At 44.5% G+C, this 18,523-nt stretch overlaps 1 protein-coding gene across 1 annotated transcript in view; it reads right to left on the bottom strand.

Annotated features, from left to right (window-relative positions):
* Window positions 1–217: 217 nt before the first annotated feature.
* The window catches only part of CERS3 (ceramide synthase 3), a 53,541-nt gene continuing 35,235 nt past the window's right edge, over window positions 218–18,523 (bottom strand). Inside the window, exons 9-10 of the mRNA XM_090263587.1 lie at window positions 16,972–17,125; window positions 218–589 (exon numbers count right to left, since the gene is read on the bottom strand). Of these exons, the coding sequence (XP_090119713.1) occupies window positions 422–589; window positions 16,972–17,125 (322 nt within the window). The 3' untranslated portion in view covers window positions 218–421. The remainder of the gene's footprint in view (window positions 590–16,971; window positions 17,126–18,523) is intronic.

Genomic DNA, 18,523 nt, shown 5'->3' with positions numbered 1-18,523 from the left:
TCAGGGACATGAGCTGCTCTCTGGGCCAAACACAGCTGGAGAAAGTGGGTTAGCTCAGCACTTCTCACTCCACCTGAGGACGGGCCCGGCAGGAAGGGAAGGCCCAGAGCAGAGTGAGCTCCTGGAAACGCCAATGTCCCCAGTGAATGAACACAACTAGAACGAAAACAGCTCTCTGGAGAAATCTTTGAAATCTTTGACCAGTCTGAGCCCTAACTGCAGTAAATTCGTGGAAACGCTTATATTTAACATTTTAACACAATTCAACAACATTCTGTTAAATACATCTTAAGGGCGGGTTAGAAAGAGGAAGGGCAGAATCTGGGGTCCCTGGGAGTCCCATGGGCCACGGTGACGACGGCACTTCTGGCCGCCAGCAGCCCTCGTCACGCACTGTGCCTGGGGCCTCGTGGGCTTCACGCTAACGGCCGTGCTGACCGTTGGGAATGAGGGTCCTGTCGGCCCCAAGTCCATTCTTCACACGGTCTTTCTCTTTGCCTTTGGTGGCCTCTTCCTTCTTCTCCTCCTCTTCTTCCTCTTCCTCCTCTTCATACTCCTCCTCGTCATCACTCCTCACATCCTGGATGTTCTAGACAAAGGAAAGAATGGGCTATGAGTGGCCACCTTCCAGCACGTCTTGGGTGAGGAGCAAACAAGTGGACCCCATTGAGAGCTGTGGCCCCTTTCACAGAAAAACCAAACATTCACCAGGACAGAACACACCATGAGTCACAAAACAAGCCTTAACACACAAAGAAGTGAAACTACGTAAAGTATGTTTTAGGTCATAATGGAATTAAACTAGGAGGCAATATCAAAAATATAATGGGAAATCTCAAAAACGTGGAAATTAAACAACACACAAATGATCAATGAATCACTGGGTACATTTCAAGAAATATTAGAAAGCATTTTGAACTAAAATGAAGATGCATTGTAAAATGTGTCAGATGTAGCTAATGTAGTGCTTATAAGAAAACTTATAGCATTAACTATTTATACTAGAAAAGAAGAAAAGTTTTAAATAACTTGAGCTTCCACCTTAAGAAACTAGAAATAAAAGAAGAGCAAAATAAGCCCAGAGCAAGCAAGAGGAAGAAAACCATAAAGATAAGAAATCAATAAAATCAGGAACAGTTAAAAAAAAATAGAGAAAAGCAATATAACCAAAATCTGGTTCTTTGAAAATATCCAAAAACTGATAAATCACTAGCAAGGTTGGCAAAGAAAAAAAGAGGGAAGGCACAAATTACCAGAGAACAGGATGGAGAAATGACTGTCGATACTGCAGGTATCACAAGAATAGTAACAGAATACTGTATGTACTATGGACAACTCTCTGGCTGTATGTTTGACAACTCAGATAAATGCACACATTTCTCAAAAACTACAAACACCAAAATTCACTCAAAATGATACAGGCAATCTGAATAATCATGTAACTATGAAAGAAAATAAATCTGTAGTTTAAAATCTTCTGAAAAATAGTTTTATCAGGTCCAGATGGTTTCACTGGCAAATTCTATGAAACATATAAAGAAGAAATAACACCAAATCTCCACAATGTCTTCCATAAAATAGAAGAGGGAAAACATCACTTTTTATGAGGCCAGAACTTAGCCTGATACCAAAACCAGACAAAGACTGTATAAGAAAAGGCAGCTACAGACCAATATCTCTAATAAACAGAAACATAAAAATCCACAACCAACTATTCCAAGTTAAACCCAAGAATGGATAAAATTAACAATACACCACAACGAAGGAGGATTTGTCCCAGCAACGCAAAGCTAGCTCAATATTTAGAAATCAATGAATGTGATTTATTATATTAATAATCTAAAGAAGGGAAAATAGGTGATTAGATCAATTGATGCAGAAAATCATATGACAAAAGTCAACATTCATCCATGACAAAGACAAAAACCTCGGCCAGGAATAGAAGCTCACACCACACTTAATGGTAAACGACAGAATGCTTTCCCCTAAGATCAGGCACAAGGCAAGGACGTCCACTCGCACCGCTCCTGTTCAACACTGCATTGGACATCTTAGTCAGCGTAACGAGGCAAAGAAGAAATAAAAGTCATACAGAGCGTAAGTAAAGTGTCCCTATTTGCAGATGACATGATAATAGATAAAGAAAATCCCAAACAATCTTTCCAAAAACTCCTGGAATTAATAACTAAGTTTAGCACTAAGACTGCAAAATACAACATCAACACAAAATCTCTCTCTCTCTCTCTCTCTCTCTCTCTCTCTCACACACACACACACACACACACACACACACACACACTACTGCAGTACTCTGAAAAATGTCCTCAAAGATATTAGGTCCTCACCCTCTACATCAGCTCCCACACATCTCTACTGAACCCAGACTAGAAAAGAAAAATCATGGGTGACAGAGGCTGCTTTCTCACACATCATTTTTCAAGGTGACATCCGTAACTATATGAGTTATTTTTCCTTTTGTGACCTGCAGACTAAAACTGACCACCTGCAGAGATTTTGGGGGGGGGGTGTATGTAACCAAATACCTCCCTCTGTGCACAATCTCCAGGCCAACGTGGCCTTTGTAAAGGACCAGAGCCGGCCACACATTCTGCTGGCTTAATTGTGGAAATGAACTTTACAGGCTCTGCTCTGTCCATCTTCTCTTTTCCACAGAAACACAGAAAGCGTCTCAAAATACAGAGGCTCACTGTAAACACTGAGGAATAACCTTGGAGTCTCATCAGTTAGGATGCAGCAGAGAAGGGCACCCTCTCTCCGTTACGCTGGGAGCCGGGGTCACAGTGCTCCCCTGCAGTGGGAGTCAGTCAGGAAGGGGCCTCGCTTGGCTGACGTTTGCTTTCATGGATGGGGTCCCTCGGGCCCTCTTTTCCTTTCTCAAAAAACTTTTGTAGGGAAAACGGGGAAGTGTGGATCAGATCAAAGGAACTGGTTTCTCTCCAGAAAAGCAGACTGGCATCTCCCGCCCATTTGTCCAGGACTTTTAGCGCTGCTTCGGCTGAGGAATAAGCAGGCCCTCCAGGCTGCACCCCATTACCCTGAGCCACATCCTGCAGCAGCCGCCCCTCTAGGAAGAGCCCCTGGACCATGGGGAGCCTTGTGGAAATGTATGGCATCCCAGAGTCACAAAGGTTGGGGAGCACTCCTGACTTCTAGGGAACAGTGGCTAGGGATGCCGGACATCCCCCAGCATGCATGACGGGCACGCAGATGTGCTGCCAGCCTTGCGTGCAGGTGAGATCCTGTTTATAATTATGCAGGTCCAGAACCTAATTCCACTTTACATTCAAGCACAGTAATTCTTGCATGGTTTTAATATATTCTCTATTTTCCAGGAATGCAACTACGTACATAAATCAAAGAAAAGCTATACATGTTTTTGTTTGTTTTTGTTCAGAACTTCACAGTTTCAGAAAACCAAGTCACCGACGGCAAGACTTTCAGGGACATCTGAGTCCCCAGCGCAGCGTGTCTGTGTTCATGGTCAGTTCACATAGAAGCAAAAAGCATCTGTCGACTTCACTATACTGTTGAGTGGAGTCATGCACACGTGTTACACATGAAATGCATATTTATCAGAAATGTCTTTCATCTCATTTCTTTTTTTATTACAGTTTGGCATCATTTTGCTTTTTGAAATTATGGCTGTGTGTGAGTCCTATTCCCTCGGAATTTCATTTCAGGTTAATGCAGGGGTGTGGGTAGGTCCGACGGGATGGAGCCCCTTCCCAAGATGATGGATCGACCCCAGGGAGGGTTTCCGGGGAGGGAAAGTTTGTGTGACGGATGTGTAGCTGGTGGCGCGTTACACAAGTTTGAATAATGCAAAGTGGAAAGTGCGGAATTCGAATATTAGCAAAACCCAGCATTATATTCTACTTTGTCACGCATACGCCATCTATACTGTAACAGTAACAGCTGTGAACCTGAAAAGGATTTTTTCACTGCCCTAAGAATACTCTGGGCTCCACCTATTTACCCCTCCCTCCCTCCCAACCCCTGGTAACCACCAACCTTTTCACTGACTCCATAGCTTTGTCTTTTCCAGGATCAAATAGCATTCAGCCTTTTCAGACCGGCTCCTTTTACTTAGCAATGTGCATTCACAGTCCCCTGTCTTTTCATGGCCTAAAAGCTCACTTCGTTTCAGTGCCAAAGAGCATTCCATTGTCTGGATGGACCACAGTTTGCGTATCCATCACCTGCTGCGGGACATCCTGGTCGCTTCCAAGTTCTGGCAATTATGAATAAAGCAGCTAAAAACAGGCAGCCTGTAAGCCCTAGACTAAGCCGTTAGTGTGAATGGTAACATCAGCTTCTCACAGCAACCCTAGGACATAGGAGCCATTCTCTTTACTTTCAAAGAGAGGAAAATGAGGCTCAGAGGGGTTAAGGAACTATCACGAGGCCACACAGCTAAGAGGAGCAGAGGTATGGAAACCCTGATGGAAGCTTGGACACCTTGAACTGCGGTGCTCTACAGACCCCTGCAGGCGGCATCTGCAGGGACACTGGGGAAGACAGGGCATGAGGACAGTGCTCCAGAGAACAAAGCCCCTCCCGACCCTCCCAGCTAGCAGAGTGCCCTTTCTCTCACCACAGCTTCCACGCTGCTCTGACTTTGCCGTGGTGCCATCACGGCCGACTTTTAAGCACAGAAACAACGAAATTCATCCATACTCAGATGTGCCAACTGATTTTCTCTGTATGAGACCGACAGTGACATGCTCTATTTTATTTTTTTTTAAATGATGGTCGAGATCTATGAAACTGATTTTATGACTTAGTAATGATTTGTAACCCACAGTTTGAAAATACTGGCTAAGTAATGCTAGGAAAAAAAAAAAAAAAAGACACAGAAAAACGGAGGTTTTTCTAATCCACTGAAATCAGAAAAGTTTGAGATCTAAATCACATTTCAGACTCGGCAAAGCACCTTTTCACAACTGCAGATCTTTTCCTGAAACTGCAGCACTTAAGAGAAGTAAAAAACGGGCCACACTTGCCCGAGGGGGACGAGGCACCTGCGTGCTTGCTAGAAGGCGGCCACGGTGTTTGCTGCAGCCGCACCCGCCCGCATTGCTTGCGCTGACAGAGCGCCAAGGCGGTGCTTGAACAAGCAGCAGAATCCCTCTCGTGGAACCAGCCGGTCTCTTTTTCTCGTATCACCCCTTCGCTTTTATTGTCCCCTGCACACCAGCACCCCTTACCCCACCCCCCACGTCTTAATTGTCACGGGGCTGGGAGGACTTGTTTCATGCCAATCGTTGGCTCCGAATCCTCCCACAAATCAGGAAAGGCTCAAGAAAGTACAGTCTCCAAAACCTTTTCTGAAGAAAAGCCAGAAGGCTGTAGCGAGCTGGCCCCCCGCTGCCACGCCTGCCCACGCACACCACAGTACGTAGGCTCACCCCTACCTACCGACCGGGCTCCCCCTTGGGGAGGGCTCAACAGCCGCCATTACACAGAACGTCTTACTACTTAGGTAACTTCAGATAACTTTCCTTCTAAAATTAGCAAAGATATCTAGTTTTCAACTGATTGTTTCCCAGAAATGACCTGGGTTTTCTGGAATACATTATTAACAATATTATTCATTCCACAATTGGAAGTGGATGAATATCATTTTTGCAAGGTCTTTTAAGAGTCTCTCCTCCTACCTGCCAGCAACTCCCTTTGATTACACAAAATGATGGTTAAAAGAGAGAGAGAGAGAGGAGTCACTTGTGGAATAACAAGGAGACACCAATAGGGGCTTTGGAGCGCCCACATCACCACTGGAAGTGTTGTCAGCTGGGCACCCCCAGGGCAGAGAAGACGTGCGTTCGGAGGACGGGGTTGATTGAAATCCCAGCAGTCTGAGAGCACCCCCGACACTAAGAGACATTTAAAAACCCTGAAACTGGGACAAAATGACCTCCCACGAATTAAGCCACGTGGAAGCCAAAATCTGCCTCTGAAGGGCATGTGCTAGGAGCCAGAGCCCAGGGCTAGAAGGAACCGCGTCTGAGGCTCTCTTATGCAAGCACCGGAGCCTCACTGACGCAAGGGACACACATCCAGGGGTTCCTACTTGTCCCTTTCTTTTGAAGCGGTCATGAGAAGATGTCTGACCCTGTAATCTTATGTGCTCATTTGCTTTGGCTGGGGTCAAATCTCTCCGAAACAAAATATCAGGACCACAACCACAGCTCTGGCTCCCTCCAGTCCTGAGCAGAAGTCAAAGCAGTATCCAAAGTCTTGGAAGTCCTGTGGATTTTGGCTCAGGTTGCTTAAAACCTGCCTCTTCGTGGTTCCCAGTCTTTGTGACTGGCCTGTGTACACAGAATGCCTTCTCTTGGAGTTCAGGGGCAGATTCGGAAGTGGCTTTTTAAACTGTTCCAATGCACCAGTGCAAAAACAGGATATGTTCTATTTTCCACTGGTTCTTTTTTCACTACACTTGCTGCTATCAATGTATCCACAATATATTCCTTAAGAAATGATCTCATTTTGCTAAGGCTTAAGGGCTTTTGAAATGATCTTCTAAGAGAAAAAGTAAGTTTTAGGGCCAGCTGGATTCTAGAGAGCGTCTGGTCGACGATGCTCATTTGCCATGACATTAAAGCTGCAGGACTGGGTTCCACCCAGCTGAGTGACACAGTCTAGAGGCAGCAGAGCTCAGAGTTTGATAAAAATGCATGGATTCTTTCCATATTCTCTGTATTACCTAAAAATAGGTTTACAATGCACTAGACTCTGGTAATCACCAAACTGTGATGGATATAGAAAATGATTAGATTTCATAAATGTAATTTGCTTCAGGGACTTAAACCATTAAAATTAGCATCGTCTCTGAATTGCCACATTTTGCGACATTTAGAGTCTACAGCCTGAAAGTTCCACAACTCTAACTAAGCAAAGATATGAAAATCATTTTGAAAAAAAATAAAATCACTAGGACTTAGGCAATAACCTTAGCAAGACAGAGGATTAAGTAGATAGTCCAGAAAAAAATATGTGTTCAAATTGAAATGTGAAAGTTTGTTTCAAATATTAGCATCCAACCAAGAACCCATATGCACCATTAAGAAGAAAAAAATCTAACATGACAGAAACGCAGGCATGTCACAGGTGAGCCTCCACTACTGACTGATAAATGATACAAAATGCTCGATTTTAGTAACTAGGCGAATGCAAGTTAATGAGAGATAAAGTCTCATGTCCATCAAACTGGTAAATGTTGAAGAGTCTGACATTACAGCGGTCCCTCTCTATATCACGGTTCACTTATCGTGGCCTCGCTATAGCGCGGGATTTTTTAAAATATTATATTTAATTATGTATCGTGGATTTTTCGCTATAAGGTTAATAAGGGAGTGGGAACGGTTTCTAAGTGTGTGGGAAGGGTTTATAAAGCCTTAAAATATATATGTTACAATAAATGTAAGGTTCCTACTTCGCAAGTTTTCACCTATCGCGGCGGGGGGGGGGGGGGTGTCTAGAACGTAATGCCCATGGTAAGTGAGGGATCGCTGTACTAGAAGTTGGTGAGGACACAGGGAAGAGAAACCCTGAGACACCTGATGTGAAAACCTGGTTGGCAGCACCTCGTCAATCTGGCTCAGCAGCTGCACTTACAGAGAGACCCTCGCCCATGTCCCCAAGGAGAACTGTTAAGGACCGTTATGGTGGCAATGACTGTAAACAGGAGGATAAGTGGACTGAGGAAGATTCAGAGGATGGACTGCTATCAGATCATGGATTTCATAGGCCTGGCCAGAAGTTCAAAGTTACTTCCAAGTCCAACTGGAAGCCTCTGTGCGGGGACATATCAGTGACCAAAACAGACAAGGTGCCTGTCCTCAGAAAACAACCACTCTGACGGGGAGCTGGTTTGCATGTGACAGGGCTCCCCACAGCTGCGTGGAGAAGGCCGGTCGCAGGTGGGTCACAGTGCGGGAGCGACATGCCTGGGGCTTGGCTTGGAGCGGGACCTTCGAGGGGCAGGGGGCAGAACACAAAAGCCAACAGTGCCCAGAACTATGGAAGGGACTTTGAAGTTCACTGAATCTCAGTTCTACTGGGGCTGATGTGCCCATTTTAATAACCGAAGCAAAAGATGTACCTGCCCCTCCCTGTACATCTCTGGTAATTACAGTCATTGTCCAAAAGGAATCGGTGTACTTGCTGCGAACAGCAGTCAGTTTTTTGAACATTTAGAGATACTTAGCTCTTTTTCGAGCTGACTGCTGCCACTGCCTTTGGGCCAGCCCATATGTGCAGCACCACACCCCCTCCCTCTGGGCGTCTTACATGTTCCCACCCACAGCCATCACCCCGCTCGGGGCCCCGTGTGTAACACAGCCAGCTTGCCCCGTTCACGCACGACTCAGCACTTTCATCTCCACCCCCTCCACCCCAAAAAAGGGAGTACAATAAATTTAAAGTCAACCCTGATGTCTACACTTTGGCTTTATTTTTCATGTGATTTTTTTCTTATATTTTCAGATTCCAGAATATATTGTCTCTTTTATCGATTAATTGTGACTTGTCTATTAGTGAAGGCAAGCATCTGGCCTTAGTCTATATTCCTCAAAGATCATTGCAGAGATACTAATGCTTGCTCTCTGCCACAGCACTTCCCTACACCTCTGGGAATAACATTTGCAACTATGGTTTCAATAAATTGTCGAGTCATGTTTTTTCAATGCCGTAATGAAATTCTGTGCTTGGGAATCTGTGGTCTACAGTCATGTCAAAAGCCCAGGAGATCATGGATGACTCAGAATGTCCCACTGCTTTTGAATGGCTTCACGTTGAAATCCATAGTTGGCAATGAAACAAAGAACAATCGTCTGCAGCCGTCCGTCTCGAGAGACGATGGTGTAGCTTCTTAAGAGTCTATCTGCACCGCCGAGAATGGCTGTGCAGTCTGACTCGGGAGTGACACGGCATCTGTCTCCTCCCGTGTTGAATTGACATCTTGCGATGACGCTGGAGTGTCCTCTCCAGTGGAGCTGAAGCTACAGAGCCTGGGCAGGGTGATATGGAGGGTCTGCTGTTGCCCATGCAGCAGACCCCCCCTCTCTTCGCAGCTGAAGGGTCCAAGGGAAAGACGGAGTCGATACAGCTTGGCTTCAGGTGCGCCGCAGGAGTTGCCGGTGTTGACTACAACGTCAAACCGCCTTAGGGACTCCGGCTCCGGATTTTCTGTCGGGGTTTACTCCCTTAGCCTTTCCCCTGAAGAGGTATGCCGCAAGGCAGCGGAGGTTTTTTGGAGTCAGAGTTTTCCTTCTCTGATGTACCCTGACTGGAAGATCGAACCAGCGACACTTAGCTCGCAGGCCGACGCTCAATCCACTGAGCTAAACCAGCCAGGGCTAAAACAAAGAACAATATAATATGCATTTTATGCTGTTTTGAAAGCGAACGTTTTGCTTTAAGTGTATGAAAAAGTGCATTCAGTCAAAGAACTCAATTTTCTGAACTACTATCAAAATACATTCTTTTTTGTTATATTGGTTCTTACTATCCAAGTTGACAGGGTCACAGAAAAAAACAACTGAGTTTTTTCTTTTTTTCCTCCTCAGAGAACTTGCTTTACGTTTCAATTGGGTTCTCTGAAACCTGGCTATAGTGCATGGACATTGCCTGTTAGTTACCTAGAATATGAATTTTCTAGACCACGCTTCTTAAACTTTAATGTGCTTATGAAGCACTGAGGTTCTTGATAAGACACAGACTCTCCTTCAGAAGGTCTCTGTTGGCACCCATGATGCTGCATTTCAAAGAAGCTCCAGGGAATACTGGGGCCGACCCAGGGCTCTGGGGGATGCCGGGGCCGACCCAGGGCTCCAGGCCGAGTCTGACCGTAGCCACCACCCTACAGCTAGCAGGCTGTTCATTGGACCACAGAGCCTCTGCAGATGGCTGCTTTCTGGAAAATGAAGTTGTTGAAGCAGCTTGTTGCCCAATGGTCTTTCAAGTTTTAAAATTCCATGGTTTCAAGTAATTTTGATTTCCTTAGTCTTCTTAGCCCAGGAAAACAATATAAAATACCAGCATGTCTCACTTTCTATAATAGACAGTTGTTTAAAAGTAATTAGTAAATCAACTTGTCAAATGAATCATGTCTTTAATTGTCCAGAGAAATGTACTATTTATTTAAAGAATGCTGTTCTTCTACAAAGGAAAGAATCTCCAAGGGCCTGTTTTCATTTAGAAGGACTGCTTAGCATAGAACATCTATGTAACGTGAGTGTCTACTGCTCTTGTCAAAATCTGCAGAATGGGAGTATCTGTGGAGGTAATGCCCGCCAACTCCGCTGACGTTGCTAGGGGCACGTGGACACAGGCCTGACAGCAGTGACAGCCCTCAGAGCAGAGCAGGCTGCGGGCACGTGAAAAGCGCCTGTGCCCAGCGCTGCCCTCTCAGGATGTCCCGAGTCCGCTGCCTGTGCCAGGGCAGCACAATTTGCAGGAAACAGCTCCCCCGAGCGCCCAGAGTGCCTCCGAGGGCATCGCTGCTGTTCCCAGGACAGGACACTAATAAAGCCACCTGCCCCGGAAGTCATTCAGGCGCTAGAGCCCATGTGATGAATCAAAATGAAAATGTTTTACCCGTATCTATAAACTGAATAAAGTTTGCAGAAAATACGGCTTTTTCTGTGTTACACGAAGCTCTCTTCGGAGGCTTCTGCAGTGGGTGGGGTGAGGCGGTTGCGGAGATTCCCAAGGGCGGTGCTGACCAGGGTGCCCTCTCTCCCGCAGCTGCTTTTATCAAGAGCCTGTTACTAGAACGCTCACACCCCGGAGTGAATGTGCAGATTTATGGATGAGCCGTGAAGTGTGCATTTCCCCCTGGCTGGGCTCACACAGAAATGCAGGTTCCACGTGAGACATCTGTGTGCGCGCCTGTGTTTATGTGCATGGGAGTGTGTGGCCGTTTCTCTACAAGCAAGAGGGGAGGTATCAGTTCCCTTCAGGAATATATAAAAATCCATTCCACTTGTGTGAAACCATGGCAGAGCTTCTTTGATCTGTTTTTTACTTGGCCCTTCCTCCATCCCTCACCCTCCTCTCCAACTTCAGCAGGACATGATCAGTGGCTCAGGGGAACACCAGAGTCAACATTTGGGGCAGGGGAAAGAGAGGTAGGAAGTGAGTACCCATCGGTAGCCCCCCAAATGCTGTCCCTGGACAGCTCTCGTTTGAACAAGTCCCTTCACTTTATAACAGCGTCACTTGACTTCCTGTCCGTCAAATGACCTGAGTAGTCCAGTACCTCCAAAGAACTGATACCTTCAAACCCCTGCCAGAAGACGTGTAAGGCAAGACATTTAGGCGTATGCATAAAGGGAGCTAAAGTGCGATAAAGTATGGAAAATCATTTGCATAATTAAATAGTCCATGGGCAATGGCAAGGAAGTGAGATTTGCCTTTTTAAAGAGACACATCGGGCAGCTGGAACCTGCTATCAGTCCCGGTCCACCCTCAGCGGCTGGCATCCAGCTGCTTCCTGGGCCTAGTTCCAGGCGAACAGAGGGCAGAGTGAAGATAACTTATACAAAGTATAATCTTTCCCCATCGGGGGTCAGTCTGCCTGGAATTGAGCGCTGGAGAATCATGCTATCGTCTCAGCAGCATTGGGGAGTGTACAGTCACGACTGTCCTAGCAGAGAGAAGGGACATTTCACAATAAAAAACAGAAGAGCTCCTGAACGACCTGGAAAAGGATATTGAACATCCCAGTTAAAAAAGAAAGAAAAAGAAAAAAGCCTAGATAATGTTACCCTGGTGTAGAAAAAAGGTATTTACTGCCAAGTGCCAGTTCTCCCTCTGAGCCTCGTTTCCCAGCTGGGGAGGGGGCCCCCTCGCCCCAGCTCCGTGCTGCTTCCTTCTCCAGTTGTAAATGTGAGGGCGGGTCTGCTCCGGGGCACTGACCTCGGGGCCCTTCTTGTGCCTGGGACCCATGGCAAAGCAACAGGAGTTCTGGGGGTGCAGGGCGCTGGGAAGAGGCCAGTGCACTCGTGGGCCTGCTTCCCGCTCCTGATGCATCTTCCTCCCTTATTAGCTCAGAGCCCTGCAGATGGCTGCCTATCCTACTTAGACTTAACGCTTGCAGGTTTATAAAAGCCCAGGTTTATGACTGCTTTAAGCCAGAAAAATCCCCTAATGGGGCTCCCCTTAGTGAGATTCTCTAAAGAGGGCCTCTTTATGAAGAGCTGGAACTCATTCACTGATCACTGCAAGGCAATGATACAAAGAACCGGGCAAAGTCAACGATAAGATGATGAAGTGTGTGAGGACGGAGTATCAGCCACACTACACATACACACAGAGAGACACACACACGTGAAATATGAATTACTCGTGTTTGGAGGGCATATGTTCACTACACAGAACTACCGGGGGACGGAGGATCACAGCATTGGCCACGTGGGCTCTGAAGCCTCAGGCTTCACGGATGTGACTTCTCACTCCTGCATGACGTTGGGTCAAGTCATGTAACCCCACTCGCCTTCACTCTTTTCCTCTGTAAACGAGACCACACTTTGATGTGGGAGTGAGTGGCAAAGGCAATAAAATCGTAAGGCCCTAAGGAGAGAAATGTGGCAGGCATTTAGTGGCCTCTTCCAGATCTAAATTCTTTAGGATTCTTCATTTTGTGTCTGAGCTGAATGTATAGTGGGGAAAAATATTCAGATTTGAAATTTTTTAAGCCAAGCATTTTGTATTTTTTTGTTATCATTACAACTTTATAAATTCCACAGTTGTTTTTTGACTACATTGCTAACTTAGTCAATCTATTTTCAGAAATCTGCAAATATAAGCTGGTAGCACCTTTATAATACTCTATTTCAACCAGCAGTCTTTGTGGTATTTTTGTGATTTTTTTTTCTTCGGTAAAGGATAGGTTTTGCATCCACTATTACCTACTAACAAAAGAGATCTGGGGCGTCTCAAATGTACAGATTTGGTATTTCTTCCCTAACCCACTGACATCTGAGAGAGAGTGTCATCCAGAGTGTGAGTCATGAAAGTCAACTGGCAGAAGACAGCTTAGAAAACTGTCACTGGAGCCCTTGGCTGAAAGTCAAGGACTCTGACACCTGACATCAGCTGCAGCATGATCTGGGCAAAAGGAAGAGAGAGCTTGACTGGGAGCCAACAGCCAGGCTACTTGGAATTCACAGGCTCTCTGGGATTTGGCACAAAGAACCTGAGTAAATAGTAATAATGATAATGATAAGGATAATAGTAGCTAACACGTATCATGTGCTTACTGGGTGCCAGACATTGGTACGAGGGCTTTCTCTGACAAGGCAGGTACTAATGTCACCGGCCCCGTTTTACAGATGAGGAAACTGAGGCAGCGAACAGATCACACAGCCAGTAAACGGGAAGGCTGAGATCTGAATGCACAGAGAGCCTGTACTCTTAGCTATTACCCTGATCAGAGGCGGATTAAGGTCAGTTGAGGCCCCGGGCGCAGAAGAAACTATTGGCTGCTTAAAAAAAGAGACAGGGAAAATACAAATACATGTTAACCGTATTTAATGCAGCATAGTAATGAAACCAAACTTGGTATCATTCAAAAAAAAGTGTGAAGCAGGGGTTTTGCAGGGCCCTTCAGATGCCGGGGCCTACGTCGCGCACCCAGTGCACCTGTCGTTGAATCCGCCTCTGACCCTGATTGCTTACTAGGAAGTTACTTGGGAATTAAAGAAATAATTATAAAACATCTTCTTATGCTTTCAAAAAGTCCAAAAATAAGTTAAAGGATTTGTTGCTGCATTTAAGATCTTGATTATTCGATTTGTTTATGTAGTCACTTTTTTTACTCCATACAAATGTTTTTAAATTAATTTTCTTCCTATTTCCAATAAAGAATAATTGTTTGAATAAAAAATAACTAGAAAAGGACAAGTATTACAAGAGACTCAGGTGCGAGTCTTGCCTGTGCCATGAAATTACTGTGTGAATTTGCTGGAGGCCTCAGTTTCCTCATGTTCATGAGAGGGTTCCTTTCTTCACAACAGCGCAGTGTGTGCAAAGCGTCATTCTGTGAACTTAAGAGACACTTCCTGTTGAGAGCAGATGGCTGGAGCAGGTTGCCAAGGGGCCAGTTTCTCCAGCCTGGCTTTATGGCTCCTCCTTCCACGCCTTGGCGAGGTACCAGTAGACGATGTCACAGAGACACGCTTGAGTTGGCCTGCTCCCAGCATGATGTTCACAGAGAAGAAAATAAAAACTTAAGGATGGTCAAGTTCTCTCAGGTAATGTTAGCAAAGGCACGCTGTACCCCTTCTCATTTCCTCTGAAAGCGCTGCTCATATTTGCAAAGAAAACGACAAGATCAACACAAGAGCTTGTCATACTTCCTGATGTAATGTGTGGGCTGGTAGTTCATCACGAATCACCATTTTATAGGCACCAGTTGGATTTCAGTGCCAAGTCTTGTTCTCAAGTAGCAAGATGCCTGCTAACCATGGTCTATATATTTTAGTGTCCCGAAACTATAGTAATATTGGTATTCTAACATATTCGAAAACAGAAGCAAATGGGAGGTCCTCATTCATCATATGCATGCAATGACCCTACTGTTTAGGAAAAATAAGATGTGACTATTTAAAAAATCATGTAGTAGTGTCAACAATAATAATAAAAAAAAGAAGTATAATCACTTTTGTCTTTTTCAGCCTACCATGCAAACTCATGGAGACTGCAGGAAGATTAATAAATTATTTTGTAACTTTCCACCCAAAACAGTGTGTTTTGCTGACGCAAATTACTTCATTTGCATATTCAAAATTACTTACTAAGGGCCTACCAGGCAAAAGAAACTTAAAGGAACAAGCTCTCAATCTCTGTTATAAGATTTAAAATAAATTTTTGGAGGCGTACAAACTTCTGTAATTCCATTTATTAAATGTCCAAGAATTAGTCACTTTAGTAAGCACTGAGGTGTGGGTTAAATGCAAAGTATTTATTAAATAGCATTGAAATCTTACTTGTTAGCTGTTCCTCTAAGAAGTTCAACTCCCGCCTCTACCCCTCTCCGCCCCTTTGCGACGCAACCATGCCTTGAAATAGCATTCTTTAAGAGGCAGCTTTATGGCTTTGGAGGCATAAGCTGATTTCACAGCCAGTTTTGCCACTGCTGTGGAAAACAGAGTGCACATGCAAGCCAGCTGAAGTCATAGGCACTGCAGCGATTAGGGCTGAGGGGGCCTCCGCCGCTGCTGTCAGCCTGCAATTGGAAACAGCTTTCCCCGAGTACAGCGGGAGAAACCGGGACTTCCTGTCCACAGCTCCCCGGCCCACGGGGTTTTTAATTAGGCCTGGTACCACCCATCAGAGATCAGACGTATGAAAATCACGGTGGACCCAAACAAGAGTGTCTTCTGGTTTCCAAGTTTTGACCTGCCTGGCTCCGTCCCAGGACTGTGACTACTGTCACTACTCAGTTAATGAGAAAACGCTGTCTGCCTAGGAACAGGGGCTCCAGGAAGGCTTGACCCAGAGTGAACACAGGTTCAGCCCGGTGCCCCTCCTGTCCTCCAAGCCCCGGATGTGCCATTGTCTAACTGCTCAAATTCTTATGCTTATCTCAGTTACTTCAACTTTCTCAGTCACTCAGAGATAAAATCACTTTGGCAGAGACAATAGGAAAGCTATTTAGAATATTAATAAATTAGGATCAGTCAATGAAAACTTTTCTTGGCACTCCAAGCCCAATGGAGAGAATCTACTTTCAGGAAAATAGGCTCTGGTTAGTAATTTAGTTTAAAGCAAACAAACAACAACAACAACAAAACAACCACAAGCACCCAGCTTTCAGGAGTTAGTTTGAGATGTAGCCCAATTTCCTAAATCTTTGTCTGGATCCACAAGTTACGACATCGTAGAAAATCAATTACTGCAACGTCCATTTAACTGTCAACTCCTCAATGATCATTGAGACACATGTACTATATACAGTAGGAATTAATCCGAGAGTTGATCAAAAAATGAACTCATCAGACAAACAATCAGCATCTCCATTACCTACGAGTCACTCATTCTGGTGGTGATACAGCGCTGTGTTACCGCGGATGGTAACCCCTGAAGATGGGCCAGCAGTAACTTTCACCTTGAAAGAGCCTTCAAATCCTTAGATGTTATGATTTCCACACAAAGAGGAGCTACTTGCCCTAGAGGCTCAAGTCAAGTTCTGTCTACTTCAGGAAACTTTCCCTAGGCCCCCTGAGTCAATTTCTCTTTAATCTTCCGCAGCAGTCTCTGGGGCCTCTCCCTAGCACAGGGCTCTCCAAACAACGTAGGTAGCTGCTGGTAGGTAAATATCCCTCACTACATACTGGGCTGTTTCCCCAAAGGCAGTGACTGCATCCTACTCATTTCTCAAGCTCCCTGCCCTGTTCTGAAACTAAAATCCAGAGCTGAATTCAAAACAAAACAAACTAACAAAACCCTTCTATTGCCTAAAATGCATTACCTAGTTGTTATTTAGGGAAAAAAGATGTTTTCAGAAAATGTATAGCCAAATGATGTATAATATTTCAGAAAGTAGGAGGGAACCCAGGGGGAGAACATGTGCAAATTAGATGCTCAGCAAAGTAAACACAAAGCTCTAAAATATTGCTCAACTACCATCATGAAGCTTGTCCCAAGCTAGAGCAAATATAGACTCAGGACATTTTTTTAAAGCAGCAATCAATATTTAGATTAAAATCTTTAAAAAATAACTTGTCCTTTAATAAAACCAATTTGTTAAAAGCACCTTAGAGACCTACTTAATGAAAAATCTAGCTAAATGTATTAAAGAAATTATTAATAATGACCCAATCGATAAAAAAGAGAATTCTGGTTAACTACAAACTAACTAGAATGTTCCACTGCCTGGGCCCCACCTTTAATCTGGCCCTGAGGTCTACTTGCTCAGAGCAGTGAGACTCAGACAGCCCTTACCTTCATGAATATGCATCTCTTGAGCATCTTCAGGATGAAGTAACCCCAGTAGAGGTGAAGGACTTGCAAGACCATGAGCTGCAGGTTCAGGAAGACGTATGAAAAGAAAGGCTCAAGGTAGTGCAGGGGCATGATCAGCGTGCAATATAAAATCCTGAAAAACCAAACAGATGGGAGTATTTCATTACGGCCCAAGCACTTGAGAATTTTCAGTGAGACAACAGATACTTTTCCTCCCAAGGCATCCAACATTTATTTCGTGTCTAATGATGTCCAGGAAATTCTCAATAGAAAATAATATGATACTTTTACTTTTTATATCATCATTGGCAAGCCACACACACACACACACACACACACACACACACACACACACACACACTACAGTCTGCCTCCTGGGAGAAAAGTTAAAGCAAATGGAATTTTTATAACCACACAGCCTGCACTCCAATAATCCTCTACCTTGGTTTCCTCTTTGCAAACAGAAGAGCATCCTACTCACCTTCCCAGATTTGTAGAACAAATAAGATAATGCATGTTTACATGGATTATTGTTGCCTTATGGCACCATCACATTCATTTGGCATCAAAGGCTAATGGGGCATTCCACAAAAGTAAGTTTTCCAGATAAAAGAGGCTTTTAAAGAAGCAAACAATCTATCATTACTTCCACGTCCTAAAGTGAACTGTGTACTTTATTAATTTCATAAGCCAACTCCAGGACACAGTTTGAATTGCCCACAACGGCCCAGGATGCACTGCACCTATAGACGCTATTGCTGCGTGAAGGGCTGCCTAGTTCCTTCCCAGACTTTAAACACTGCTAAGATCTTAGAGTTCCTGGATAGGTTTGTTTGTAAGTATTTTATTCTAATTATAAAAATAATGTATTAATATAAAATTGGGAAAATAAGAAAACGGCAGTTGCCCATAATAGCCATTTTAATCAAACAGCATTGTAATTTTTGTGTATGATCCTTCAGTTTTATCCTATACAGATTTTATTTTCGTTTTTTAATTAACATAGCGTAAAATTGACTATTTTTGGTGTTCAGTTCTGTGATTTGTAATATATGCATAGGCCTGTGCAGTTAGGATACAGAACAGTTCCCTCATCCCCCCACACGCTGTGCTACCCTGTGTAGTCACAGCCCCCCATGCCTGACTGGCAAGTGCTTATCCCTTTAATTTTGTCTTTGCAAGAAGGCCACATGAGTGGGACAGACAGTGTGTCAGCTGTGCGGCTGCCTTCTTCCACTCAGCACAGTGCCTCTGAGAGCCGTCCAGGCTGGCGTGGGCATCAGGAGCATGCTCCTTTTTCATACTGAGCGGGCGTCCAAGTTTTTGGACATACCACAGAGCTTGCTTATCTGTTCACTGCAGTAGAAGTCACACCTGAGGGATTTTATGTTCAATTTCATTTAGCTCTTACTCAAAAAAATTTCACACTGTTTGAACATCCCAGTGTATATACAGTATCTCCCAAAGTGAAGGTTATTTCTTTAGAAGTATATATTTCTAACCGTGAGATTGCTGTTTCAGGGCGTATATT

Source organism: Furipterus horrens, unplaced genomic scaffold, assembly GCF_987537825.1.
Source record: "Furipterus horrens unplaced genomic scaffold, mFurHor1.1.pri manual_scaffold_16, whole genome shotgun sequence".
NCBI lineage: Eukaryota > Metazoa > Chordata > Mammalia > Chiroptera > Furipteridae > Furipterus > Furipterus horrens.
The sequence above is the reverse complement of the archived record's forward strand: the minus strand, read 5'-3'. Positions and strand labels throughout refer to the sequence as shown.